The sequence below is a fragment of the Oryctolagus cuniculus genome, chromosome 1, assembly GCF_964237555.1.
Source record: "Oryctolagus cuniculus chromosome 1, mOryCun1.1, whole genome shotgun sequence".
Classification (NCBI taxonomy): Eukaryota; Metazoa; Chordata; class Mammalia; order Lagomorpha; family Leporidae; genus Oryctolagus; species Oryctolagus cuniculus.
Window position 1 is genome coordinate 235,919,602 of NC_091432.1, and position 27,101 is coordinate 235,946,702.

The window sequence follows — 27,101 nt, forward strand, 5'->3', positions numbered from 1 at the left end:
GCTGGGTGCTGGGTCCCCTTGCCGGGGTCTCTGTCCCGACCACCTGCCGTCTGCCTGGCAGCCCCCGCGGCCCATGCCCCAGAGACGTCTGTGGCTCGGGTGCGCGGAGGCTGTGGCTGTGCCCGCGTCGCGGACGAGGAAACTGGGGTGCAGGACGGCTCTGCTCCCGCCCGTCCTCCCCTGTCCCCGGGCTGGGTCGCTGGCCCCGGCTGTGCGCGCCGGCAGCTTTGGTGGCCCAGAGGAACCGAGGACAGCCCACTGGCCACGGGGGCTCTGCCACCCTCAGGGAAGGAGCCCTTTTGGGCCTGGGGCTCCTCTTCCCCGCCGTGCGTGCACTGAGGGCCCGGGCACAGCGTCTGGCTCGTGGCTGGCGTGGCACCAGTCAGTGCCCCAGCCCTGGCCTCGCGCCAGGAGGGGGCAGTGGGTTTGCCGGGACGGGTGGACGACGCTCGGGCAGGAGCAGGCTGCCCTCTGGACTCGGGCCCGGGAGAGGGACGAGGAGCCAGCACGGCGCTGGCCACCGAGGGCCACCACCCTGCCTGGCCTGGGCCTGCGCTGGCGGCGGGGGTGGGGCAGGGTCTGCTGGGGGCAGCTCCCGGCTGCCTACATTCAGGGAGGGTCCCGCTGTTGTCCCACTTCACAGAGGAGGGAAGTGAGGCCAGGTGGCCACAGCGGCCGCCCCGCCGGCCACGCACACTGGGTCACCGCCGTGCAGGCCCTGCGCACCCGCCACAGAGCCAGGCCCAGCCTGAATCCCAGCAGCGGCGCGTCCTTTCGTTTTTCAGCAAACAAACAAATCACGAATTTCAAAGTGTGGGCAGCGCAGTGCCCACGGCATTAAAAATAGCCGCGGGCCACCCAGCGTCCACCTCCCGGGGCGCACGGCCAGCCGGGTGCCCTTGAGCCAGGGTCTGCGCTGGGCCCGGGTCCGCGGCGGGGCGGGCGGGGGGTGTCCGCAGGCCTTGCCCCCCACCCCCACCCCCGGCGGGCCTCAGTTTCCCCGGGGCGGCCTCTTTGTGCGGCCGCTGCAGACAATGGCCCGGCCGCCGGGCCCCGCGCCCCGCCGCCTCCGCCGGCCGGGCCGTGCGTTTTTTTTTTTTTTTTTTTTTTGGCAGGCGGGGAGGGAATTCTGCGCCCGCCCCCGCGCGCGCCCGCGCCCGCCCCCGCGCTCCTCCCACGCCGCCGGCTCGCGGCTCCCGGGAACCCTCGGCGGAGGCAAACTTGCAAGTTTGCGCGGCGCTCGCAACTCGCGGCGGCGGCGGAGCGGGCGCGGGGCGGGCGCGGGGCGGGCGCGGGGCCGGCGCGGGGCGGGCGCGGAAGGCGGGCGGGGGCGCGCACCGGCGCGGGGCGGGCCGGGCGGGGGGCGCGGGCGGCGGCGCTGCGCCGAGTCCGCGCCCGTCGCGGGCCCCCCGCCGCCCCCCCGCCGCAGCGCCGCGGTCGGAGCGGGGCGCGGGCGCGCGCGGCGGCGGGCGCGCGGCGGCGGGCGCGCGCACAAGTAGTTTACATTGTTGGGCGACTTTTGCAACAACTCGCCGCGCCGCGGCCTCCGCGCGCCGCCGCCGCCGCCGCCTCCCCGCGCCCGGGCCCGGCCGGCCGCCCGGGCCGCCGCCGCCGCCCGCCGGCCGGGCATGAGTTAGTGGCCGACATGGACACCAAGCACTTCCTGCCGCTCGGTGAGTGCTGGCGCCGCGGGCACCGCGGCCGGGCCGCGCCGGGAGTTGGGGCGCCGGGCCCGGGGCGGGGGTGGGCCCGCGGCAACTTTTCCCCCCCGCCCCGGGCCCGGCGGGCGGCGAGGGCGCCAGGGCGGGCGGGCGGGGGGCGGCGGCGGCCGCGCGCGCGCGGTGGGGGGGGGTCCTCCGCCCTGCGCCCCCGGCCGCCCGGGAGCCCCGCGCCTCCGAGCCGGGCGGGAGGAGCAAGTTGCGTGCCGCCCGCGCGCCTCGGGACGGGCCCGGAGCGGCCAGGCCCGGGCGGGCGGCCACCGCCGGGGCCGCTGGACGGGACGCCGAGCCCGGGCAGGCCCCGTCCCAGGAGGCGCCCGGGTCCCGTCGCCCGGGCCTGGCCTTGCGCTGGGGCGGAGGGGGCCGGCGCGGCTCTGCGGGCCTCGCCCCGCTGTCCTGCGCGCAGGCTGCGGACCCCCGCCAACTCCAGGTCCGGAGGAGGGGGCGCCCGGTTGGGACAGCCACCCCCAGCCAGGGGCCTTCCCCGGGGACACGGGTTGGGGGGAGATTTCCGGATGGGCTCCAGGGAGGGCGAGAATTTGGTGTTGGGGGCGGCAGCCAGGCTGTCAGGCTGGGTGAGGGGTTTGTGCCAAGTTAAGTATGAATGAAGACCCCCGCGGACCCCTCCCCGCCCCGGCGGCCCAGGGTGCCCCCAGAGGGGCTTCCAAGTTTGTCAGACCCGAGGAGGAGTGCCCCAGCCCCGTGCGCCCTGGGGTCCCGCCTCTGGGCAGCCCCTGGCCGGTGTTGCTGGCCTGGAGGGGCCCCGTGGCTGGGAGCTGTGGCTCTCGGCCCGTGGGTGCTGGTGTGTGGGGCAGATGCGGCCGAGCCGGCTGAGACTCCCCACTGCGGGGCCTGGCGTGGCGCTGGCCGGGGCTCCTGTGTGGGCTGCCGGCTTCTGCACACGCATGTGCACACGCACACACACACACACTCACAACACCAGGCTCCCCCAGAGGGTGCCAGACCCTCAGTCCCAACTCAAACCCCCGACCACCCTGGAGGGAGAGAGCCGGTCCTTGGGGTTGGCACAGGGAACAGGAGGGCAGAGGGGTGGCTGTGTCCCTGGGGGTCCAGGAAGGGGCGAGACTGGGACCCCCACCGCTGCGTCTCCCACTGGGGAGACCCCGGGCTTGCGCTCTGGCCGGGGCCTCCCAGGCCGCCCGCGCCCCAGGCCGGGTGGCGAGTCCTGGGCTCTGATCACATTTGTTTTTTTCTAAGCTGTGGCTGGCTGAAGTGCCGTGCAGTTGAAGGTCCATTTAAGCGGTTACTTGCCTAAGCCCTTTTGTCAACAGAGCCTAATCCCTCGCGGGGGGTGGGTGTCAGAGGGCCTGGCGCGGCCGGCCGGGGCCCTGCTGGCCACCGGGGCCGGACCCGGCGCTGCCTGGGAGGCTGGGCTGCCCCTCTGGGCTGGGTCAGGCGCTTTCCCTTCCTCGGGCCTGGTGGCACTGGGAGGAGAGTCGCCCCTGCTCCGCGGCCCTGCTGCCCGGGGCTGGCCTGGCTCCCGTGCCTGCTGGGGGCTCGAGGCCCGAGCCTGCGGGCTCCGAGGGTCTCAGAGCATGCCAGGCCCTGTTGGCTGCTGGTGGTCGCTTTCCCCTGGGGGACCTGGTGGCCCGGAGCAAAGGCGTGGGCTCCCTGACCACTGTCCAGGGCGGCCCTAGGCCCAGGGGGAGCACGGAGCCCCGCGGGGGGCTTCTGGTAACATCGGAGCCCTTGGGACCCAAAATAGAGCGCATTCCCCGGCCTCCCAAAATAACAGGGTCACGTGGACCCGCGGAGGCCGGGCTTGGAGCGCAGCTCGGGCTTGGCCAGGCAGCTCCCGGCCGCGGGGGGCCGTTGGGGTGTTTGTTTTGGTAGAATCCGGGGTGGGGGGGACTGTGTGTGTTGACCTGAGAAAGTTTCGGGGTGAGAATGACGGCCCTCAGACAGACGCCTGCCTGGCCGTGGCCGTGGCTGTGGCCGTGGCCACCACCTTGTCGGGCATGCGACTCTGCAGCCGGCTGCTGCGCGTGGGCCCAGGCGTACAGCCCCGACCCCTCTGCCCAGAGGTGGGGGACAGGGGACCACCACCCCACCAGTCCCCCGCCTCCCGGTCTCAGGCTGCGGCGGCCCTGAGGCCTTCGGAGGTGTGGGTGCAGAGCGGAGCCAGCAGCACCGGTCACGTGGGCGGCAGCCGTGGCCGGGTCCGGCTCTGCCAGCACTTCCAGCTGTGCCTGTCTTTCAGGGCCGTCTGCTGCGCAGGCTGCGGCCCGTCCCCTCGGAGCCGGAGCCGGGGAGGCTTGGTTGCGGCATGCCTGCCGTCTGCCCCGGGGCCGTGGTGTCGGGAGAGGGTGGCCGAGGCGGGGTGTGTGTGTGTGTGTGTGTGTGTGTGTAGGCGGGGTGGGGTCTTCAGTGTCCACCCAGGGCCAGCGAGCCCTGCCCGGGGGCTGCCTCCGCCCGTGACCTGGGTCTCGGCTCAGTTTGAATGTCTCAGGGCTGGTGTCCTGAGTGCCGAGCGAGGCCTGGTCCTCTGGAAAGGAGGGGTCCTGTGCCCAGCTCAGCCGTCCCCGGAGACACGGGGCAGGGGCCTCCCAGCTGGCTCAGGGCCGGCCCGTCGCTGGGCCGGGGCCTTGCAAGCCGAGGCCTGCCCCTCCCGCGCTGGCCCGGTTTATCTCCCCCAGCCTGGGGGAGTCCCATTCGCTGGCTTATTTGCACGGGGATTGGCCGCAGGCCGGTGACTGGTGGGGGCCGCTGTCTGATCGGGGGGCACCCTGTCCACGGCCAGCAGCGTTTGTGGTCTCCGAGTGCCGTCCGTCTCTCACCTTCCCTTCCTCTCCGCCTCCCGTTCCCTCCTTTTCTGGGCCGCAGAGGGGACGGGACAGGGGCCCCCCAGAACAGTCAGGGGACGTCCCCGGGAGAGCCAGCCTTGCGTGGGCCCTGAAGGACAGGCACAGCTGGGAGCGCCACCCGGCCTTGGGCTCCTCCGGGCTTCTCTCGTGGGGAACATCTCCCCCTCTTTGGAGCCGAGACCCACCGTCAGGTCCTCTCTGCCTGCAGCCTGGGTCCGGGCGGCGCCGGGTCTCCAGTGTCAGACCGAGCGAGACCCGCCGATGTGGGCGAGCGTGCGAGCGTGGGGGAGCAGGTGGGAAAAGGGGGCCTCGGCGGGCACAGAGGTGGCCCTGGCACCGGCTCCACGCAGGGCCCTCCCTGGAGCCTGGGGAGGCGGTGAGCGGGAGACCGCGGCGCCCGCGAGCGCTCAGCATGGCCGTGGTCTTGCCCCAGCGCCTCTCGGGCGGGCGGACTGACCCTGGAGTTGGGAGGCAACTGTGCAGCTCAGCGGCTGAGCGGGCATGAAATGGGGCAGAGCGCGGTGGAGTCCGACGGCTGGGCCGTGGCGGGGAGGGAAGCGGGCTGCAGGCCCTGCCCGCGTGCACGCACCCGTGTCCTGGGGGGTGCGCGGGTGGGAGGAGGAGGAGGCTCCCTGGCTCCCTCCTGGGATCCCTGCTGCCCCGCGCGTTGCCGATCGCTGCATCCGGTGGGTGCCTCGTGGGACCCCGTGGTGGCCTCTCCGAGGGGCTGGCCTCCCAGATGGGGTGGGGGTGGGGTGGGGGACGGTCTGTTGCCCTTTGCACCCGGCTGTTTTGCCCCTGGGCAGTGCCCTCTGCTGTTCCCGGCAGATTGGTGCCCCAGGCCAGGGTCGGTGGGCCGGGCTTCCTGGGGCAGGGGCGCCCACCCCCCAGCTCCTGCTGCGCCCCCTCCCCGCTGTGGCATCCTTGGGAGCCGCCCGCCCCCCAGTCCCCGTCAGGGTCTCGGCATCCTGTTTGGTGATGCGGGCCAAGGGCCGCGGTCCGGCCGTCTCAGCCCTGTCCCCTGGCGCCGTACTCATGGCCTCTGCTGTCAAAGGCCCTCGCCCCCACCGGGGTCCCTGTTGGCTGGAGAAGGCTGCAGGGAGCCGGCCGGGGGACTGGGAGGGTTTGGCCACACGAGGTCCCCAGGGCGGGGACTCTGTCGTCTCTGGGCCCCCGTCCTCAGCACGCATGTGCACGTGGACGGCCACGCTGCACAGTCCCCGTGCGCCCTTCCTGCGCCTGTCTTCCGCTTGCAGGCGCCTGCCAGCTGGGCCCTGCCACCCGGGGGCAGGGAGGAGCGTGGTCTCGGGTGGGCGCCCGGTGCCAGGACAGCCAGAGGCCTGGCGGTGGTCTGGAGGGGCGGGGACGTGTGAGGAGGTGAGGCCGGGAGGGGCCTCCGGAGACTGGGGCGTGGTGGCATTCCCGGCTGGAGTTAGGCTCCCGGGTGCCGAGGGTGAGGGCTGCTTCCAGGGGGTCCTCGGGACCCTCAGGAGCGGCAGCAGCCTGGGCTGGGGGCTCCAGTGGTTTCCTGGGGGTCCCCCGGCTCCTCTGCCTGCGCCCTCCCAGGCACACCTCCCTGCGGTCCCGCCCCTTCTGACCTTTGCTCCTTAGGTCTGTCCTGGGGTGAGGGGCCCCCCTCCCCCACCGCTAACCGAGCCTGCTCAAGGCCTGGAGCGCTCCGAGCTGGGTGGCAGGACAGGTGCGGTCCCGGGGGCCAGGAGGGCCAAGCCCAGGCCCAGGACCCTGGATGGCAGGGCCCCAGAGGGCCGTGCTGGGGCTGGACCTCGGGGCCGGGCGTTGTGGGGTCTCCCTGCCCCAGACCGCATGGCCTCTGGGGGAGGGCGCACAGGGAACCTGGCCTGAGGGCCTGACAGTGTTTCCCACTGGGCCTCAGTTTCCCCAGGGCACGGGCTCAGGCTGGGGAGGGGAGGGGCGGGGGAGCTGGGCCCGGGCCAGGCCGTGTGAAATCCTCCAGTGCGTGGATAAGCCCCGTGGAGTTCAAAGCCGCCGGGTTTGGAGCCCGGCTGTAATGAGGTTACTGATTCAACAGGCTTCCTGGTGCTGCCGCCCAGAACCCAGGGCGGCTGCGAAGCCCCAGGGAGGGAGCTAAGTGTCCCGTAATTGACCAATTTAGCTTAAGTGTCCGAACTGGCCCGGGGCAGAGGTCAGGCGGTGACAGCCAGGTGCGCGGGGAGGCCTCCCAGGCGCCCTGTCCAGACCCCTTCCGAGCACCCCCCGGGGGGAGCTCCCTCTGCCCCCGGCCTCCGGCCAGAGCCCCCCGGGGGTCCTTGTGCCCACCCTTCTGTGCACCGAGAGGGTGCCGGGTGGTGCTGTGGTGTGGGACCGCGTGCCCGCTGCCGGGCTCAGGCCCCACTGTCAGCTCTGCTGGCCTCGCGTGTGTTCACACAGGGGCCGGGGGAGGGGGCTGTCCCCTGGGGTGCGCCCGGTGCCCTGCAGCGCCCAGCCTGGCGCCCGAGGCCCTGCCTGGCGGTTCACCCTGTTGAGCTGCGCGCCCTCCTCCCCACACCGTGGTCACTGACGGTGGCTGGAGCCGGGGCCATGTGAGCCTGAGGATGGGGGGCTGGGCAGAGGCAGTTCTGGGCTCCAGAGGCAAACTCTGGGGTCCGTGGGTGCACGACCCCTGACCCCCATGGCTCAGAGTAGCTCAGGCCGCCCCGCCCCCCAGGCCTGCCCTTCCGAGGCCGTGCAGGGGTGCAGCCCAGGCTCTCCGACCGGCTTGCCGTGTGGCCCCGGCTGGGTCCCCTCCCCTCGCTGGCCTCGGCTTCTCTGGGGCCCGCTGGCACCCCGAGGCCACCCCCTTCCCCTGCTGCCACTTGGCGTGGTGCTGAGGGGCTGGTGTCTGGCTGGCGGGGCCACGGCCGGGCACAGGCTCTGCCCTCCTCCCACCCCCGCTGCCCCCGGCTGTGGGAGCAGAAAGTGGGTGGGGGGAGGGCCAGAGTCCGGGGGGGCCGGGGCGGGCGTGTGGTCAGCCCAGCCACGTGGACTGGGAGCGCTGGAACAGACACTTAGTGGCCTTAACAGTGGAGGGGCGGTGGGGGCAGCTCCGTGCCCGCCCCGCCGAGGCCAGGCCACCCCCTCCTCTCCCTGGGCGCCGACCTCTGCTGCCCGGGGTCCTGCACAACCCCCGCCCGGCCCCCCGCCCAGCGTCAGGCGGCCTCCTCACTGCCCGGGCTTGCTCCGGCCTGCAGAGCGTGGGAAGTCCTGGGAGCTTCGCAGAGGAGATGGTGTTGTGCGTGGGTTTTGAGGGGTGCGTAGGAGTTGTTGAGTGTTGGGAAGTTGTGTTGTTGGGAAGGGAACCGAGGTACAAGGCAGGGGGCCGGGTGGACCTATTCCAGGGAGGTCTGGCCCCAGCCGTGGGTACAGGGTCTTCCTTGGAAGGTGTCGGGGGTCTGCTCTGATGGGGTGTGAGTGTCTGGGTGGGGGACCGCGTCGCCTGGGCGTGGTCAGCGGTGTGGGACGGGTGGGCCCTGTGAGGGGCAGAGGCCGGGAGCATGCTTGGCCTCCACCTGGCCGTGCCCAGCCTGGCTGCTCCCCGGGCCGTCCCCTGTGGCCTGGCTGGTGTCCCTCCTCCTTCCCCGGGCACCAGAGGCCCTGGCCTGGAGCATGGCCCACGCCGTCAGCCCAGCTTGGGGCACCGGCTCACGGGGTGAGTGGCCCTTATGGGGGGGTCCCTCCTCTGCCCACGTGCCCGTCCCTGCCTCCCCTGCGGCGGGCCGGGCTGGGTGTTGTCTGCCGGAAGCCGCTGCCTGAGCGCTGAGTGGGACCAGAGTCCACGGGAGGCGGCGCTGCCCCCACCCCACCCCACCCCTGCTCCCGGACTTTCAGCCCAAGATCAAGGTCGAGGAGAGGGCGGGGCGGCGGGCGCCTCTGTCATTGGGTGCCAGGCCTCCGTGGGCGAGGCCGGGGCGGGGGAGCTGGCCCGCCTCTTCTCCCTTCTCTGTCACTCTGGGCCAAAGGTCAGGGCACCAGCGTGCCGGCCCGGTGGGGTCCGCCGTCTTGCACGGCTGGCACCCCGGAGCCTCGCGCTGGGCAGGCCCAGCGGCGGTGGTCTCCGCGCCCGTGCTGGACGCCAGGCCCAGGGCAGTGGGCTGCCGGCTCCCGACGGACGCCGAGCCTTGGAGCACCCGCTTCTGCCTCTCACTACTCAACGTCAGGTTCCACGTTGGTGAAGCGGAAGGAAGGGGCAAGGCGGCAGTGGGAAGGCAGCCCCGAGACCCCCGAGACTCCCAGTCCTGCCCCACCCGCCCCAGCTGGCTCCTGGCGCCCGTCGTCCGTGGGATTGGCTCGTAGGGTGCCGCACCATGCCCGTGGCGTCCGCTCGGCGAATCGGTGCTCCCCAGGGCTCAGGCTGGGTGGGATGAGCCCGTCCCTCGCTGAAGTGGGTTAAGTCACCCACATGAGCCACCCTGCTCCTGTGGGGTCTGTGCGACCCCCGGATGGGGAACTCCTAGGCTGGCCTGGGGCCCTCGGCGCGCGCCGAGCTCTGGACAGAGCACAGGTTCCCAGATGCAGAGGGAGGGGCCCCTGCCCCCGCCCCCCGCTGTGGGCCCTGGCTCCTTCCTGTGCTGCCCGGGGCCGGGGTCGGGGCATAGCTCCCGCCTGCTGCTCTCTGTCCATCTGTCTGTCCACCTCTGGTTCCTGCTGGCCTGGGGAGGCCGGGTGGAACCAGGCGCAGCCCTCCAGGGGGTGAGGCCAGGGTGGGCGCTTCCCTGTGTGGGCTTGGACCAGGTTTCTCGTGACCCCCTGGACCCTGACTTCTCATCTGGGAAGTGGGACTGTCGTCAGTCTCCAACAGGGCGGTGGACGGAGGGGGGTGGCGGGGCTGGGCTGGCCGTGGCGCGTGGGGGCTGGGCCTTGTGTGTGGGTCACGAGGGTCGCCCAGGAGGTTGCCCCGCCCCGCACGGTGTGTGACAGCGGCGCACCCCGTGGTAGCACTGGGGTGCAGAACTGGAACCCAGGAGAGACGACCCAGGTGGGCTTTGGTTAGCTGCTCGGCTGCTGGCCACTCCTCGAGGTGCCTGGGAGACAGAGGTAGGGGCCGTGCTCCAGGAGGCCCCTCGTCCACAGCTGCTGGGGGGCGGGGCGCAGGCAGGGCCCGCCTTCCCAGGCTCACGGGGGGAGACGGGCGGTCGGCAGCAGCCAGTGAGAGATCTGGGTCGGGGTGCAGGCCAGGGCTGCGGGAGGAGCGCCCCCTTGCCCGAGGTGCTGCAGGCCAGCAGGGGAGAGGCCAGGGGGTGGGGTCAGACTCCAGGGCCCTGGCCGTCCTGCCCCGAGGGGGACAGAGCGGAGGTGCCGGCTCCTGGGCCCTGAGGGCGGCGTCTGAGCTGAGCTGGGTGGAGGCTCTGCTGCTGCGGGGGGGGGGGGGGGGGGGGATACGCGACCTCGAGCCCTGGGGACTGGCTGGGCTGTACTGGGGAGGCACTGGGAGCTTGGCGTGGGCGTGGACCTGCTGCCCGGCCTGTGTGTGGGGGCGGCCGGGGCCAGGTGGTCCTGGGGCGGCTGGGGTGGGGTGATCCTGTGAAAGGCACCTGCCCAGCTCTCTGCGCGCTCTGGGGTGGGGGGCAGTCCTAGAGCTGGCTTCTGGTTCGTTCTTTCTTTCTTTCTTTCTTTCTTTCTTTCTTTCTTTCTTTCTTTCTTTCTCTTGATTTATTTATTTATTTATTTATTTGAAAGAGTTACAGAGAGGCAGAGAGAGAGAGAGGTCTTTCACCCGCTGGTTCACTCCCCAAGTGGCCACACGGCCGGAGCTGCGCCGATCCGGGTCTCCCACGCGGGTGCAGGGCCCAAGGACTTGGTCCATCCTCCACTGCTTTCCCAGGCCACAGCAGAGAGCTGGGTGGGAAGTGGAGCAGCCAAGTCTCATACCGGCGCCCGTGTGGGTGCCAGCACTGTAGGCGGTGGTTTTACCCGCTGTGCCACAGCGCCGGCCCCCAGCCACCCCCTCTCATTTCCCAGGCACTGCCCTCCGCCCTCGCGGCTCCCGGGCTGCAGAGAGCGTGGACGCCCAGTGTCGGGCCCACGAAGCCGGCAGCAGGGAGGGGTCAGGTGGGCACGCCGGTCCTGGTTGAGCTGGTGAGGGACTCGTCAGCCGCCCCTGTGTGGCTGGAGGCGCCGGGTGGCGAGTGGCATGTCCTGGATCCCTGCCAGCAGCTGAGCCTGCCGGGGAGGGGGCTCCTGTGGCTGGGGGGTGGGGGCCTCCCTGTCGCAGCCTCCGTGGGGCGGCTGCGCAGTGTCCAGCAGGCAGGGCTGTCAGGGCCTCGGCCGGCTGGCGTCGTCCACGGGCCTCCCTCGGGCAGGGTGTGGGCCCGTCCTGGAGACCCAGGCCGGCTCCGGGGCTGCGCACGCGTGCTCAGGTGGCCTCTTCCAGGTCACGGGCGAGGCCGAGGTCCCCGTACCTATGCGGCCGCCCTGCCTGCACTGGATCCCAGGACCGTGTCCGTGCTGGGCACCGCTGGAGGGGAGGAGCGGACGGCTCCCTCCCTCAGGTGTCCCTGGCCGCCTTTCCCAGAACGGGCGATTGTTGGCGGCACCCTTGTGCACCAGGGATTTGGTGCTTGGTGTCGGCCCACACCAGCAGGGACCCGGCTGGCCCACCAGCGCCTGGCGTCTGAGTCACTTGCCTGGGGTTGGCCACTGGCCCTGAGCCCCAACGCCCCAGCGCCCGTCTTGTCCAGCTCTGAGCGGCCCCCTCTGCGCCCCCCACCCCCGCCGGGCCCTCTGGCCGCACCGTCTTCCCCAGACCCCACTCGGGCACCTGCATCAAAGCCGGGGGCGGGCTCCCTGCAGTGGGTAGGGCTCTGAGCCCGGGTACACGTGAGAGCCCGTGTGTACCAGTGTCCACGTGTGAGCCCGTGGCCCGCCACCCTGCGCCGTCAAGTCAGAGCTTGCGCCCGGCTCCTCCGTCAGCCGAGGGCCCTGGGGGTTGGTGTCCTGGCCGAGGGGACAGTGTGGGCGCGCGGGCAGGCCCAGCCCCGTGGGTGTTGGGGGGAGGGGCCGGGGGAGCTGGGGTTTTCCCCCCAGTGGGGACGGCTGGGTCAGGCTGATGACGCCATTCCCCAGGGTGGGAGGGGGTGAGGAGCTCCTGAAGTTGACCCCAGGCCACGGCCACGGGGACTTGCACGTGGACCGCATCCCACTGCCGTGGCCCAGACTAAGGCAGGCATCACTAGTCGTCTGTCGCACACAGATTCTCCCCCGGCAGGTGCCCAGGGCCCAGCCCCCGACGTGGTGCAGCCTGGGTGTGGCCCTGCCCGGCCGCCTGGCCGCTGTGTCTGCCGTGGAGTTGTGTCCCGGGAGGTCAGGCGTGTCTGCCGTGGAGTTGTGTCCCGGGGAGGTCAGGCGTGTCTGCCGTGGAGTTGTGTCCCAGGAGGTCAGGCGTGTCTGCCGTGGAGTTGTGTCCCGGGGAGGTCAGGCGTGTCTGCCGTGGAGTTGTGTCCCGGGAGGTCAGGCGTGTCTGCCGTGGAGTTGTGTCCCGGGAGGTCAGGCGTGTCTGCCGTGGAGTTGTGTCCCGGGAGGTCAGGCGTGTCTGCCGTGGAGTTGTGTCCCGGGAGGTCAGGCGTGTCTGCCGTGGAGTTGTGTCCCGGGAGGTCAGGCGTGTCTGCCGTGGAGTTGTGTCCCGGGGAGGTCAGGCCGTGTCTGCCGTGGAGTTGTGTCCCGGGGAGGTCAGGCCGGGCCGGGCCCTGAGCCGGGCCGTCACGCACACGTTAGCGCGAATGGGGCTGCAGCAGACCCCGGAGCGGCCGAGCAGGAAGGGACAGGAAGGAAGGCTTCCTGCCATTGTGTGGACGAGGAAGTCGTGGACTGGGCGGCGTGGCCGGCCGCCTCGCGCTTATCTCCTGACCACCCACGGGAAGGCTCCGTGCTGCCCGCTCCCCACGCTCCCCACAGTGGGCCCTGCACCCCCGGCGTGACCACAGGGCCGAGGGCAGCGGGGGCAGGGTCTGTGCCCCCCCAGGTTGGTGTCGGGGTGGGCGGGGCACAACCTCGTGGCAGGGGCGGGGCCTGGAGCGGAGCCCGCCCTGTGTTTCCTACACACACACCCAGCGCTGGCTGGAGCCATTTTATTTCTGTTTCCTATTTTTACTTCCCTGTTGGCTCTTTTTAGCAACTCCAAGTGAGAGAGGGCCCCGCCCACGGGGCTCCACCCGGCTTCCTGGCCCCGCCGGGCCTGGAGGAGGCTGGCGTGGGTGACCTGGGGTGGGGCTGGGGAGCGGGATCCCAGCGCACACCTGGGCTGAGCTCCCCGCTCGCTCCCCGTCCTGTCCTCAGGCCCGGCCGAGCCGTGGTCCCTGCGCTCCCAGCTGGAGGGCGAGGGCTGGGGGGTGCCCTGGGGGGCAGCAGTGGACTTCGTGCGCTGTCTGCTCTGGCCTGGCCGCTCGTGGTGCGGGCCCCGCCCCTGTCGGGTCCCTGGGGCCGTGGGGTTTGAGACGCCCCCTCTGGTGGGCGCTGTTGGGGGGCGTCTCCCTCAGGGCCTGGGGGCTGAGCTGATCCGCACCTGCCTGTCGGGGCATAGTCAGGCCCAGCCGGTGGGCGGAGTCAGGTGCTGGACAAGGCCCCCGGCCCAGCGGGGCTCCCAGGCAGCGCCCCCTCCCATCCCCGCAGGGCTGGGGCCGGGAGCCGATGCCGGCAGCCCCTGCAGTGCCCAGCTGGGCCCTCCCTCCCTGGCTGGTGTCCTCCGTCCCATCCGATGTCGGAGGTGTGGCCATCGGGGGTGCCGCCATGGCGGCCAAGCCCTTGGGTCGGGGGCGTGTCCTCAGCCGAGGCCCCTGCAGACTGGGAGGTGAGGAGGGGGCTCCTCTGCCCCCCCCGGCCGTGTGGCCCAGGCCTTGTTGTGCTCCTCCGTGAAGTGGGTGACGGCGTCCCGGGAAGGTTTACCGAGTCAGGGCCTCCCCTCGGGCTCCTGGCGGGGAGGAGCCGGGGCCGGGGCTGTGCGGAGGCGTGAGGGCTGTGCCCCTGGAGGGGCGCGTTGCCCTGGGGGGGCTGGTTTCAGGGGCAGTTGCTTGCAGGACCGTCCAGGGGCCCAGCAGTTCCTCCAGACTGATGGGCGGCTCCCAGGCCTGGGGCCCTGTCTTGGACATTCCCCTGCCCCACACGAGGCCTGGAGATGCCGCCGCCCTGGGGTGCCGCACAGAGCTGGTCACAGGGGGGGTGGGATAAGGCCCCCCTCCCGCCCTCCAACACGCAGCCGTGCTGGACCCCTGGGGCCCAGCAAGGTGGTCATGCCTCCTCCAGCTCTCCAGGAGGGCCTGGCCACACCCAGCCCAGGGTGCCTGGTGGCCGCGTCCTTGTCAGATCTGTCCCAGTCCCGGGGCGGGGGGATGTCAGGGGGCTGTGTGTGCAGCCTGCAGCCCCCGTAGCCCCCGTAGCCCCCGTCCCTGGGCAGAGGGGCGTGGGGCCAGGCCTGGGGGGGGGAGTGTGTGTGCAGCCCCCGTCCCTGGGCAGAGGGGCCAGGCCTCGGGGCTCTGCTTCCTGCGCTGGCCCCTGACTCAGCAGCCACAGGGTGGGGGAACTTAGATTTCTCAACAGAACCCACCCCACCCCCGCCTCTGCCAAGCCCCGGGTTTTTCTCCCAGAGCCCTGGTCCCTGCCGGGGGGTCGGGGGCTGGACCCTGGGCCCCGTGGGCCTCACTCCTCATGCACTGGTCCCTGCCTGGGGGGCGGGGGGCTGGATCCTGGCCCCGTGGGCCTCACTCCTCATGCACTGGTCCCTGCCTGGGGGGCGGGGGGCTGGATCCTGGCCCCGTGGGCCTCACTCCCTGTGCACTGGTCCCTGCCTGGTGGGGGGCTGGATCCTGGCCCCGTGGGCCTCACTCCCCGTGCACTGCTCTCCTCGGCCAGCCTCGCGCTGCCCCTTGGTCCTGCTGATTCCCTGTAACCCCGTCCTGGCCGGCTGCCCCCTCCTGACAGTATTCCCCGTGGCTGCCTCCTCCAGGAAGCAGCCTGGATTAGGGTCTGTGCCTCCTGCCCCCCCTACCGGCGGCCGTGGAGCTGGGCCTGGAGCCTCAGTGGCGTCCGTCCAGCAGTGGGTGAGGAGCTGGGGCTGGAGCCCCGATGCCCCCCGGGTGGACTTGGCTGCAGGCCGGGGAGAGCTGGGGGCAGCATCTGGCTCGGCACTAGGACTGCTGCAGAGTGGACTGTGGTTCCGTGCCCCGCCCCGAGGTTCCGACTCCCCCAGCCCAGCGAGCCTGGCAGCCCCTGCGTGGGAGGTGAGCGGGTGGGAGTGGACCTGCCCGGGGCCCTGGCGGCGGTAGGACCTGGTGTGTCCTGGCCACTGGGGGTGGGAACGGGGGTGCGTGGCCGTGTGGTTGCCTCCGTGGGGTCTCCTGCCCCGGCCGTGGCACCTGCTTGGCCCGCTGGGCTGTGGGCCTGGGAGACTGGGAGCCTGGGGCTGGGGAAAGCTTCAGTTAGTGGCTGGGTGGTCTCGGATGACCGGGGGCAGCGGGTCCATCAGTCCATCGCCAGGGCTGTGGCCTGGCCCTGTTGGGTTCTCGTTCCGGATCCAGTGACCGCGCGTGGCCTCTGCCCGGCCAGCCGCCTGCCTCGAGGCTGCTGAGGGGTTTCCGACAGGGAACCGAACCAAGCCGGACCCTTGCCCGGCAAGGCGCCGAGGGGGGACAGAGCAGCCGGAGCTGGGGGCACTGGCTCTCCCTGGCCTCGGCCCTTGCGTAGTGCAGGGGGGGAGGTGCCAGGAATGGAAGTCCCCGCTCTGTGGCCCGGTCATGCACCGTGAAATCTGCGTCAACTCCAGTGGCAGTGCCGCAGCGTCTAGGTGCCCGCTCCCACGGGAAGCCCTCTGTGGTTCCCCCCTCTGGGATCCGGCTCCTGTTCCTAGGACCGGTGTGTCTGGGGGCGAGGACGGCAGGCTGGGCAGTGTCTGGGGTGGGGGTGGCAAGGGGAGGCTGGCTCTCAGCCCTTAGCGCCGGGCTGTCAGGGCCCACACGGAGCCCCCAGCCCCTTGCTGGGGGCACCTGGCCTGCGTCCTGCGGCTGTGGAGGTGGGGCTACCCTCAGACCCTGGCGCTGGTTCCTGCCCGGGTGCCGCGCCCCTGGGGACTGGTCCCGCCCCCCACCCCCGGCACAGCTCTGCACCTGCTCGCTCCCCCGGGAGTCTTCCTGCGGCCGCTGCCCCTCAGTTCCTGCTTGTCTGTCACCCGCCCCCCCCCACCTGCCTGGAACCGCTGGCTGTGGTGGCCTTGACTGGGCACTGCCACCTGCCCGGCCCGTTTGTCCCTTCTGAGAAGCCGGCTGTGGGTTGCTGGTGGGCTCGTGTCCTGGGGCCGGGCGGGCAGAGTGCTGGGTGGAGGTGAGCCATGGGGGGCCCACCCTGGGGCTGAGCCCCCGCCCCTCCCAGAGCCCAGGGGCCGGGTGCGGTGGTGGAGGGGGCGGCAGGGCCCAGCTGAGGCTCGAGGCATGGGGTCAAGGCTGTCCCAGTCCCAAGACTGGGTGGGCTTGGGCGGTCGGGGCGGAGGTGCCGGGCGTGCAGGAGCCTGAGTGTCCCCCCCTGCCCCTGGCGTGGGGCTGTGTGAGAGGCAGGGCAGAGAAAGGGTTAAGGCATCGAGGGATGTAATCATGTTTCTAATTTTCCTGTGTGATTTAATAAAAATGTAAATGGCCGGGCGGACAGCGCGCCTGCCGCGACCGGCCCGAGATTGATGGCGGGCGCGGTGGGCAGCGGCCTTTGTGTCTGCGCCCGAGCCGGGCCCGGCGCCCCCGCCTGCCCCGCAGGCCACACACCCGGGGCAGGCTCTGCACCCTCTGCCCGGATGGGGAGCCGGGGGCCCGGGGGAGCCTCGGGGGGCCCGGGGCGCCTAGGATGACCCGAGGCCTGCGTTCACGACGGCCGCGGCCCTGGTGAGTCCCGGCTTCCTCGCGTGGCGTTCGAGCTGGGGTTGTGGGTGTGGAGGAAGAGCCTTCCAGGAGGCTCCGTGGGAGCCGCACGTGCAGAGGCCCCGCGGTGGTGCCGCGCTCGGCTTCGAGGGCCGGTGCCGGGCTAGGGCTGGAGTCGGGGGCCAGCTGTGCGCTGACAGGCGGCGGAGCCTGGCGGGTGCTGGGTCAGCCCCAAGGGTGGCGGGCGGCTTTGGGGGGCTGTAGGTGGGGGACCGGGGCAGCGCGGAGCCCCCGAGCGCTGGGCTTTGGTGGCACCGTTGGTCACAGGCCCGGCTGGGGCTGCGGTGACCGAGGAGCTGGGGCCTGCAGTGTGGCCTCTGGGGGGGCGGGAGGGGGAGGGAGGCGCGGGCGCCGGGCTGTGTGCAGCCACTCGGGGCGGACGGGCGGTGGACGCTGGCGTGGAAGCCTCCCCAGGGCGGAGCTCCGGGGTCCGCGGTCAGAGCTTGGAGGCCCCAGGTGCAGCGTTGTGCGGGCAGCGGGGGCCACGTGGCCGGCGTCAGTGTCGTGGGTTATGGTGGGGGGTGCTGGGCGCAGGGCCTCCTGGAGGCCTGTCCTGTGACTTCCTGCCACACCGAGCCAGCCACAGGGCTGCCACAGACACAGGGTGGCCCGTGTGCCCTTTTGATCTCCGGGGCGCAGGTGCCATGGCCCAGGTCTGCCAGGCCGAGCTGCCGCCCCAGTGTCGCGCTGGGATGGAGAGACAGCCGCGGCCTGGTGCCTCCTCCTCCGCCCCGTCCTCCGAGTCCCGTCGTGGGTGCAGGACTCGGCGGCCGGAGGCTCGGAGCCGTTCCGGTCCCCAGGGAGAGCGGCGTCCCCAGGCTGGCTCCGGGCGCGGGCCCTGGCCTCCCTGAGGATGCCGGCTCGATGCTGTGAGCGGGGAAGCTGGCGTCGTGCCGGCGGGCGTGGTGGCTCCGGGAGGGGGCGGGGTGTGAGACCCAGTTCTGTCACCAGCGATGAGGGGCGGCCTCTGCTGAGGAGGCTGACGGGGCTCCCGGGAGCGCCTGAGGACGCGGGGTCCCCTGAGCCGGGCGGCGCCCAGCGGCGGGGATGGGGGGAGGTCGGATGCTGAGAGGCCGGCTCCGGTGGGCCAGGCGTGGTGCGGGGCGCTGGCGTGCGGCGCGGGCACGGCCGGGCCTGGGTCGCCTGTGCGCCTGCCGACTTGGCCCCCGAGAAGCACGGCTCTGCCCAGGGTCGCCTGCCGGGTGCACCTGCCGGGAAGCCTGGCCGCAGCGGCTGGCAGGAGGGGTGTGGACAGCAGGCGGCGCCTCGCCCCGCCCCCGGCACCCTCCTCCCGTGCCGCTGTCCACAGCTGGAGCACAGGCCTGGGTCAGGGAGGGCGGCCACCAGCTGGCCGGCGGGCGCATCTGCCCCGCTCTGTCGGGAGCCGTGTCGCTGACCACGCGCTTTGATTAAATGGCCTGTCCGGGGCCGGCTGGGCAGCTGGGCAGCGTCAGGCCTCCACGGCAGGCCTCGCCCAGGCTGCCAGGGGAGGGAGGCCACGGGCCCCACCAGGGAGCCCCCTGGCCTACCTCCCTGGACTCCACCCGAGAGGCTCTGGGCCCCTCCCCCAGCCCATTGGCTCCAAGGCAGGGTGAGGACTGGCTCCCCGGGGTGTGGGGTGGGGGCCGCCCTCGGGGCCTCTGCTCTGCTCCTGGCCTTGCTGGGTGGGCTCCTGGCTGCACTCACCTGGGGACCGGCGTCGGGGGTCCAGGCGCCTGTCCACCCTGCCCCAGCTGGCTGTTTGCTTCTTTGTTCGAGGGCAGACTGGGGGGAGGTGGGCTCCACGTGCCACACCGCCTGCTCCCACGGCACTGGGGGGGGGCATGCTCGGGGTCTGAGCCGGCCTGGCACTGGCTGCCCCCCCCACCCCCGCTTCATGTCCCCGTCTGTGCTGAGGGCTCGTGGTGAGCCGGTGCGTGGCCGTGCCGGAGGCGGAGGGGCTGCACACGTGTGCCCCTGTGTCCAGCGACGGTGGGCGGAGCCCCACCCTCAGAGCTGCCTCAGTGTCCCCCCGCCCCCCGCAGCCGATGTGGCCCTGGGGCGGACGCCTGCCCGTGAGCCAGCACGGGCACTGGGGTGGCCCTGGGCGCTTTGCACGTCCTGGGGCCTGGTTCTCCCGCCGGAGGTGGACGTGGCGCTGGCCTGGCCTAGGGACAAGCCGGATGCTGGGGCCGGGCCACTCCAGGGTGCTCTCGGGGCGGAGGGTTGTCCACGGGCCCGGTCCTCGGGTCGCCCTGCACCGGGAGCCCCCGAGAGCTGGGGATCCCACGCCTGGGACGCGCGGCCGGTGCTGGCCCGTGAATATTTCAGCAGCAGATTAAAAATTGAAGCCGGCGGCCCGGCTCCTCCGGGAGCGCGGGGGAGGGGAGGGGCCCGGGGCTGAGTATTTTTCTTGATAACAGAGCCGAGTCTATTAGGACGGGACGTGGCTCCGCGGCTGGGTCTGCTGCCGGCGGGAGGTGAGGGCCGGGCTCGGGCCAGGCCTGGGGGCTGGGCGGGAGGCTGTGTTCCGTGCGCGGTGTGCACGCGTGCTGGGGCCGGCAGGGCTGGGCAGCCGACACTGGCCAGGGGCCTGCGGACTGTGGGGCGCGGTGGCAGACCTGGGGGGGAGGCTGGGCGGGCATCAGGGAGGAGCAGAGCGGCCCGGGGCGCCGCAGGGACTGGCGAGACGCTCGGCCGGCCTGGGGTGGTGCCCGGGCAGCCCTGGGGGTCTGAGGGTGCGGGTGGGAAGGGGCACCCGGGGCGCTGAGGGGAAGAAGGGGCACGGGGCCCCGCCCAGCAGCGGGCAGAGGGGGCTCCTGCCCGCAGCGACCTAGCCGGCAGCCGCCCCCTCGCGGGCCTTGGCTCCGGCTTCCTTCGGCGGGGCTGGGGCTGGCGGCTCCGGAGCCAGTGCCGGCCTGGCGGGCGCCAGCCTTCCCAGGGCACTTCAAGTGCGGGCGCGGGCGCGGGTGCCTGGGAGTGACGGAGGAGGAGGGCGCTGGCCGGGTGAGAGACGTGGGGGGCAGCTCCCACGCCCCTCTGGCCGCGTCCTGTGTGGCGCCAGGGCCCAGCGCAGCCGCTGGCCATGGCAGAGGTGCTCAGCTGCCTTTGGGGTCGTGGTGGGGGTGGGGTGGGGGCGGGGCGGGGCGGGGACTGCCTGGGCCGGAAGGCCTTCTGGGTGTCAGATCTCTACCCCCACCCCGGCCTGGGGAGGGCAGCATCGGTCAGGACGCTCGGGAGCCGCACGCTGCCCCCGACCCCTGGGCGCCAGGCTGGCCCCGGGGGCTGTGGTGGCAGGGCCCTCCTGGTGCCTGGGCTGCGTGTGCTTGTGTGTGTGCACACGTGGCCTCCACGTGGCCTGGTCACAGGCACCTTACAGCAGGCGGTGCCGTCAGCTTGTTTGTGCCCTTGTGGACTGCCCGGGCTCACTGTCACAGGCCAGCACGCCCCGCTGGCTTCCCGTGTGTGTGTGTGCGTGCGTGTGTGTGTGTGTGTGTGTGTGGTGAGGGGGCGTGGAGCAGGAGCCCGCCTCGGGGGATGCACCTGTGTGGAGGAAGCCAGACACCTGCGTGGGGGTCGCCCGGGGGCCTGTAGCGTGCTGGGCGGAGCATGTGGGGGCTGGGGACCAGAGACAGGTGCTGCCTTGGGACAGAAGCTGGGGGGATGGGGCGGGGCCCCTGTGTCGCCCCCCTGGTTAAGGCCAGGAAGGCCACGCGAGCAGCCGGCTGCCTGTGACAGATTGGTGTTGTCTGCTGGGGGCACCCGACGGGCAGGGTGCGGGCGACTCACCCAGCATCCCTCTCCCGCGTCTGGTCCGACTCCCGTCGAGTTTGCAGCCGGGGTTGCGTGGGCCAGCTCGGCCCTAGCTCCCTCAGCCTGGCTGGAACTGGTCCACCCCCGAGCAGTGGGACCAGCAGCCTGGGGGGCTGCTGGGGGTGCTGGGGGCTGCTGGGCTGAGCCCGCGGCCAGGGTTGGGCAGGAGGGCGTCCTTGGCAGCCGTCTCCTGGCCGCTTCCCCAAGGCGTCAGTGTTCACAGCTCTGGTGCCGCAGGGAGCCCCGGTCTGGGTGGAACCTCACGTCTCGGGGCCCTGGGCGCCTCTGACCCCTCCCTCGCTCCCGACGCCCCTGCGTTGGGCACCCACAGACCTCCGGGCCCAGGGAGGATCCTGGGACGGTGCACCTCTCTCCTCTGCCCCCTCCCACCGTGGGCTGCGCCCTGAGTCTCCCTGGGCGCTCAGCTCCCGGGGCTCGAGGGCAGGGGGAGGGGAGGCCGGCCCATGGGGCTGTGTCTGCGTCTCACTGTCGTCTGGGGTCTGAGCAGTGCCGCGTGGGCCAGGGCCGGGGCCGGGGCCGGCTGTGGGTGATGCCGGATGGTTGGGTCCGCGCCCTCCTGCTGGCCAGGTGCCAGTTGTGGCTCGCAGGGTGCAGGCCCCCCCCCCCAGTGGCCTGGCTGCAGGCACTGGGCCCGGGTGGTACTGAGACCCCGCCCGGCCCCTCTTCCAGCCTCAGTTTCCTGGGGTGCACGCTTCGCTCCTGGGAGGTGGGCGGGGAGGGGGCCTGGGGCCGGGGGCGGGGAGGGTTTCTGTGCCGGGAGGGGCAGGGCCCCGTGGGTGCCAACTGCAGCTGTGTGGGCAATCTCCCTGGGGTGCAGGGGCCGCCCTGCCCTGGGGTCTGCAGCTTGGCTGCGCTTCCTGGCCCCACTGTCCAGGTCAGGCTCACCTGGGGGCCACAGCCCGGGGGCGGGGCTGCCGGCTGCCACTCCCCGCAGAGTGCCCGCCTCCCCCGTGCTCCCTGTGGGAACCTGGCTCAGGCTGTCCCTGGCAGCCTCCTTCCCCGTGACCTGGCGCTGGGAGCCTCCTAGCCTGTTCTTGCTGCCCTGCCCCACCGGGGGCTCAGGGGCCTTGTGAGTTTCTCCCACTGCGTCAGGTGGGGGAACAGGCGTTGTTGGGTCTGGCGAGGGGGAGCGTCCCGGTCCAGCCCAGGCCTGTGGCTCAGTGGCTGCGCTGTGTGGACCCCTTGGGCGGTGCTGCCCTCGCAGCCTTGGGGTGCGTGGCTGGTGACACGCGTGGCTGGTGACACGTGTGGCTGGTGACAGGTATGGCTGGTGACACGCGTGCCCTCGGAACCTAGGGGTGCGTGGCTGGTGACACGCGTGGCTGGTGACACGTATGACTGGTGACACGCGTGGCTGGTGACACGTGTGCCCTCGGAACCTAGGGGTGCGTGGCTGGTGACACGTGTGCCCTCAGATTCTTGGGCAGGGTGGATTTCTCCGGGGTGGGGGTGTCCTTCCAGCCTCACCCTGCCCTAAGGCCGCTGGTGGTGGGGCCTCCTCACCCTGCCTCCCTCCCACCCAGCAGAACCCGTGCCCGAGCCCCCTGCCAGCCGCCCCCAGGAAACCCTGGGCCTCCCGGGGCGGGGCTGGGGAGCCGTGAAGACACCATTGGCGAAGAAAGCAAACAAGGAAAATCCACCCAAACCCACCGGCCCACGCCCAGCCTCCTTATCTGTGTGCTCAGCCGCCAGCTCTGCCGAGCCCGGGGGGTTGGGCAAGGCGATGCGGTGGGCAGATAGCGGCCAGGAGGGAGGCCAGGAGGGAGGCGGTGGGCTGGCCCCCGGGCTGCTGCAGGGGGCGTGGGTGGGGCGGCCCCGCCCCTCGGCCCCGCCCCCATGGCTGTGTGCGGTCTGGCACTCCTGGGCCCTGGGGGGAGGGCTGTGCCCCCAGGTGTGACAGCAGCAGGTGGGCCCAGGTATGCTGCCGCCAGCCTGGTCCTGAGCAGGCCCTGGGTAGGGACTGCCCTGGCCGGAACCTTCCAGAAGGCAAACGGTGGGTGGAAAGGGCCGCCCTGGGGCTCTGTGGGGTGGACGTTTCTTCATCGCTCTGTTTATTGGCTGTGCTTGGGCGACCTTTGACCTGCCTTATCTCTGCTGAGCCCACGGGCAGTTTGTGGCACACCCAGGGACACGGGGAGTGGTGGCCAGCGGGGCAGGCAGAAGATCCCGCCTGGCGTGGCCGGGCACAGAGTCGGCCCCGGAGCACACAGCACCCGCAGCCCGGGTTGGGGGAGGAGCCTGGGCCTGCTCTTTGGGTGTGGGGTGTGGCTGGGGCAGGGCCCCAGGCTGGTCTCTGGGTTGGCTGAGGACGGCTCCCTCAGCCTTCCTTGGAGGAGGCCGTGGGCTGTGCCAGAGCCACTGTCCAGGACGGGCCAGGTGTGAGCCCCTTCCCAGGGGCCCGGCCCCCAGCCCTGCTGCCCTGCCTGGTGGATGAGCCCTGAGCTGGGCTCTAGGCCAGGCAGGACGTGGGTAGCTACATGTAGTCCAGGGTGAAAGGGCCTCCCCCATCCTGGGGTCGGTGGAGCTGGCAGGAGGGCTTCCTGGAGGAGGTGGTGGCAGGGCCCAGGCTGGGGTGGCTGGGGGAACAGCACATGGGGGGGGGGTCTGTCTCAGGAGGTCAGGAGCAGAGGCCGGCGGTTGCAGGAGGACGTGCGTGGTGCCGGGCAGCCGGGGCAGTGTCCCCAGGAGCCAGGCGGGTCCTCCGGGCGGCTGTGTTGGAGCCTGTTCCAGCCAGCCTGTCCCCTCCCCGGTGGGCACTCCTGGGCAGCGGTGGGCTGGGGGATGCTGGCAGGGGCTGGGCAGGGACTGGCTGGAGCTCCCAGCCCTAGCTGTGGGGGTGGGGTTCATCAGCCTCACAGCCCCTCCCACACCCCCTCCGTCTTGGGATTCCCTCCCCGGGTTCAGGGAGTGTTTGCTGCAGGTGCGGGCCGGGTGAGGGGGCGTGGGCCGGGGCCGGGGGAGGGGGCGTGGGCCGGGTGAGGGGGTGTGGGCCGGGGCCGGGTGAGGGGGCGTGGGCCGGGTGAGGGGGCGTGGGCCGGGGCCGGGTGAAGAGGTGTGGGCCGGGGCCGGGTGAGGGGGTGTGGGCCGGGGCCGGGTGAGGGGGCGTGGGCCGGGGCGGGTGAGGGGGCGTGGGCCGGGGCCGGGTGAGGGGGCGTGGGCCGGGGCGGGGGAGGGGGCGTGGGCCGGGGACGGGGGAGGGGGCGTGGGCCGGGGCGGGTGAGGGGGCGTGGGCCGGGGCCGGGTGAGGGGGCGTGGGCCGGGGCCGAGTGAGGGGGCGTGGGCTGTGGCTGGGCCGAGGCTGGGCTGTGGCTGGGCCGTGAGGAGTCCCCAGTTTGCACCTCTCGCCGTGCAGCACCAGGGTCCTGGGGCTGATGGCCCTGCAGTCCCGGCCGCTGAATCAGTGCCGTGGGCGCGTCGGCCCCTTCTGTCTCCCTCCCGTGCTCCCGTGCTGGTCCCCCCCAGCCCCGCCCCGGCCGAGCCCGCGGAAGCATGTTCCCCAGGGGGCCCCCAGCACAGCTCGGGCAGGAGGGGGAGGGTGCGGGGCTGGGGAGGGCTGGAGGGGGACCCTGGCTGGGCAGGAGCCTGGGACACCGAGCCCCTCCCCCTGCATAACGAACCCTGGGGGCTGGGTCTGCTGGGGGCTGGGCAAGCGCAGCCCAGAGTTCTAGGAGCCGGCGGCCTGGGCGGGGCCGGGGGAAGGGGAGCTCCCTGGGGCTCCAGCCGGTGTCCCTTCCCCTCCAGCCGGGGACTTAGGCGTGCTGGCCGGACCCCCTGCCCCTCGAGCCGGGACCCGGGCGTGCTGGCCGGACCCCCTTCCCCTGGAGCCGGAGGCCCGGGCGTGCTGGCGGGGGCCCCTTCTCCTCGAGCCGGGGCCTGGGCGTGCTAGCCGGACCCCCTTCCCCTCGTGCCGGGGCCCGGGCGTGCTGGCCAGAACCCCTTCCCCTGGAGCCGGGACCCGGGCGTGCTGGTGGGTGCCCCTTCCCCTCGAGCCGGGGCCCGGGCGTGCTGGCGGGGGCCCCTTCCCCTGGAGCCGGGGACCCGGGTGTGCTGGCCAGACCCCCTTCCCCTGGAGCCGGGGCCCGGGCGTGCTGGCGGGGCCCTGCCTTGTCAGAAGCCCCTGCTTTGGCGCTGGCCCTGGCCTGAGCTGGTGACCTGCTGCCGCAGCCGGGCAGGAAGCAGCTGTTCCTTCCCAGGCCCCACCCCTGCCGCTGGTCACGGGGTTGCCGCGGGACCGGAGCACCAGGCCCCCGCAGCCTTCAGAAGGCGCGGGTCCCGGTTCAGCTTCAGGGTCCACGTCCCAGCCGTGTGCCCTCAGGCCAGGCCCGCCCTTCCCGAGAGCCGGGGTGAGGTGGGAGGCTGCCCGGGCCTGGGCCTCCCGGCGATGCGGCGGCCGCGGTCTCTCTCCCCGTCCGGCCGTGTGTGCTGTCCCAGCACAGGCGACGGGGCGGCCTGGCGCCCTCCGTGTGCCAGGGAGCAGAGTTCTGGCCCCATTCCCTGGTCCTGGCGTACCCGGGAGCCCCGTGCAGGTGCAGAGGGCGTGGGGTGAGGAGGGCTTCGGGGAGACCTGGGGTGCCCCCAGTGGCAGAGGAGCCCCCCAGGGCGTTCCCGAGCCTGGCAGCTCCCGGAGCCTCCCCGCCCCCGCGCCCTGCCCAGCTTCCGCTGTCAGACCGGGCTGTCCCACGTGACCGTTCTGCCGGTTCGTTCATCAGCGCATTCTGGAACTGTCTCCAGTTTGGGCGCTGGGTAGGGAGCCGGAAGGGAACTTGGGGATGGGGCTGGGTCACATTTCACGGGCGACTGGGCGGCCTCCGTGGGCCCCCGACCCTGTGTGTAGGCTGCTGGGGTCGGCCACCGTGGGAGGCCCGCCCAGGACCCACCCTGAACCCCGCGTCGGGGAGACACAGTGGCAGAGGGGGCCGTGGGCGCTGTGGAGTTGCTGTGCCGTCGCCCGCCGTGGGCTGGCAGGGAGCCTTCCTTGCCGTAATTTGCCTCCTAATTGCCGAACGAGTGCCTAATGATGCCGCCGAAAACAGAGGGACTCCGAGATCCCTTGCTTGCGGGGAGCCTGTGGCCTCCAGGGCCACCTGGCACCTGCCCAAGTGGGCAAGCAGAGGCGGAAGCTTGGGGCCTGGGTGCCGTGGTCTGACCAGGGTGAGGGTTCCACCTGCCTGTGGTCTTCCGTGCAGCCTCCCGGGGAGCCGGGCGCCCCCACAGACTGGCTGGGCCCCCGGTGCCTCCGGGGCGGGTGCCAGGCTTGGCAGCGCTGTGGCCTGCAGGGGAGCCGTGGGCTTGGCTGCGGCCCAGCTGTGTCTTTCTGGGCCTCTGCTGGCCGCCTGCCGGCCCGGGACCTGAGCCCTCCTGGCTCTGTGGGGCAGGGGTGGGGGGCTTGGAGTGAGCTGCACTCGTCTGGGGCCCAGGGGCGGCCCCAGCTCCTGCCTGCAGGGCGTCTCTGTGACACTCCACAGTGCGGGGCCGGCTCGTGTCTCTGGGGGGGTCTGTCTGCCTGTGTCCCGCGCCGGCGGCCGGCTCTGTGCTCCAGGAAGGCGCTGGGTGGTGCGTGTGGGCTGCAGGTCGGTGTTGAGGGCACAGTCCTGAGCTGGGTCTCGGAGCCCGCGCCGCCGGTGCCCTGAGCTGCCGGGCGTGGCCCAGGGCCGTGGTGGGCAGGCTCCGGGACCCCTGGGACTCCCCCGGCTTCTCATCTCCCCGAGTGTGAGTGACTTCTGGGGAGAAGCCCCAGCTGAGAACAGGGAGCTAGAGATGGCCGAGAGCGTGGTCGTCCGGCCGGCCCCCCAGCCTGCTCTCAGCCCCCCGCCGTCTTCTCCCTGGATCTCCAGCGGTGCTGAGGCCGCCTCCCCCTGCGCCCAGCGGCTCCTGAGTGAGGAAACGTGGCCATCAGGCAGGAGTGCATGCGTCGCTCGGTGTGGAGTCGGGCCCTGGCCTTGTGGCCTCCACGGCTGTGCGCATGGGCAGCTGGCCCCTGGACACAGGCCGGTGAGGAGCTGGGGCGACGGCAGCCCTGGGAGCCCCGCTCACAGCTGTGGAGCTGTCCCTGCAAAGCTGCTGGGCCCCCAGATGCTCGCCCTGCCTGCAGCGGTCTCTGTCCAGCAGGGGGTTGGGTTGCTCTAGGAGTTTGGGGGAGACCCTGTGCCCTGCCCAGCAGAGAAGGTCCCAGTTCTGGATCGTGAGGCGGGGGCCGCCTGCGGCGTCTGAGGGTGTGGAGACTGACCCCTGGGCAGCCGGGGCCCCGCTGCGCAGGTGGGCACTGACCGTGCACCTGGCCTCTCCCAGCCCTCAGGACCCCACCCCCGCATGCCTCGGTGGGGGCAGGGGTGCCTGGTGGGCGGGCGCAGGTGGGATTGGCAGGTGTGGCTGCCTGTGCGAGCAGTGTGCGTGAGGCCGGCTTCCGCGTGGACCGCGCCCCTCCGTCCTTGCTGGCGGGACACGGCCAGGGCTGCCCCAGGGCCTGGTGGCGGGGCTGGAGCTGTGTGTGGACCGGCCTGGGCGCGGTGCTTGGGAGCGGTGTTCTCCGTGGCTGCGATGCTGTGGCCGGGGGTGACCCCGAGGGCTGTAGCACTGTGGCTTGGTGAGGTTCCGGCACAGAAGGCCAGGGGAGGGGGCGAGGAGGACCTCTCCCTGCCCTCCCCGCCCCCGCTCAGGGCTGCTCGTGGGGCCCCGTCCTGCCAGGGCTGCAGCGACCACCCACGCCTCCCCCTTCTTGGGGTGGGGTGGCCCCAGTTCCATGTCCCCCAGCCTGGGCACCCACTCCCTCCCGTGTGTCCCAGGCCTCTCCAGTGTGGGTGCTGCCGGAGGAGGGTGTGGCCTTGCCCTCTGCCCCTCCC

At 72.5% G+C, this 27,101-nt stretch overlaps 1 protein-coding gene across 1 annotated transcript in view; it reads left to right on the forward strand.

Moving 5' to 3' along the window:
• Positions 1–1,195: 1,195 nt before the first annotated feature.
• RXRA (retinoid X receptor alpha) overlaps positions 1,196–27,101 on the forward strand; it is a 68,604-nt gene continuing 42,698 nt past the window's right edge. The window contains exon 1 of the mRNA XM_070058845.1: positions 1,196–1,673. Within this exon, the coding sequence (XP_069914946.1) occupies positions 1,646–1,673 (28 nt within the window). The 5' untranslated portion in view covers positions 1,196–1,645. The remainder of the gene's footprint in view (positions 1,674–27,101) is intronic.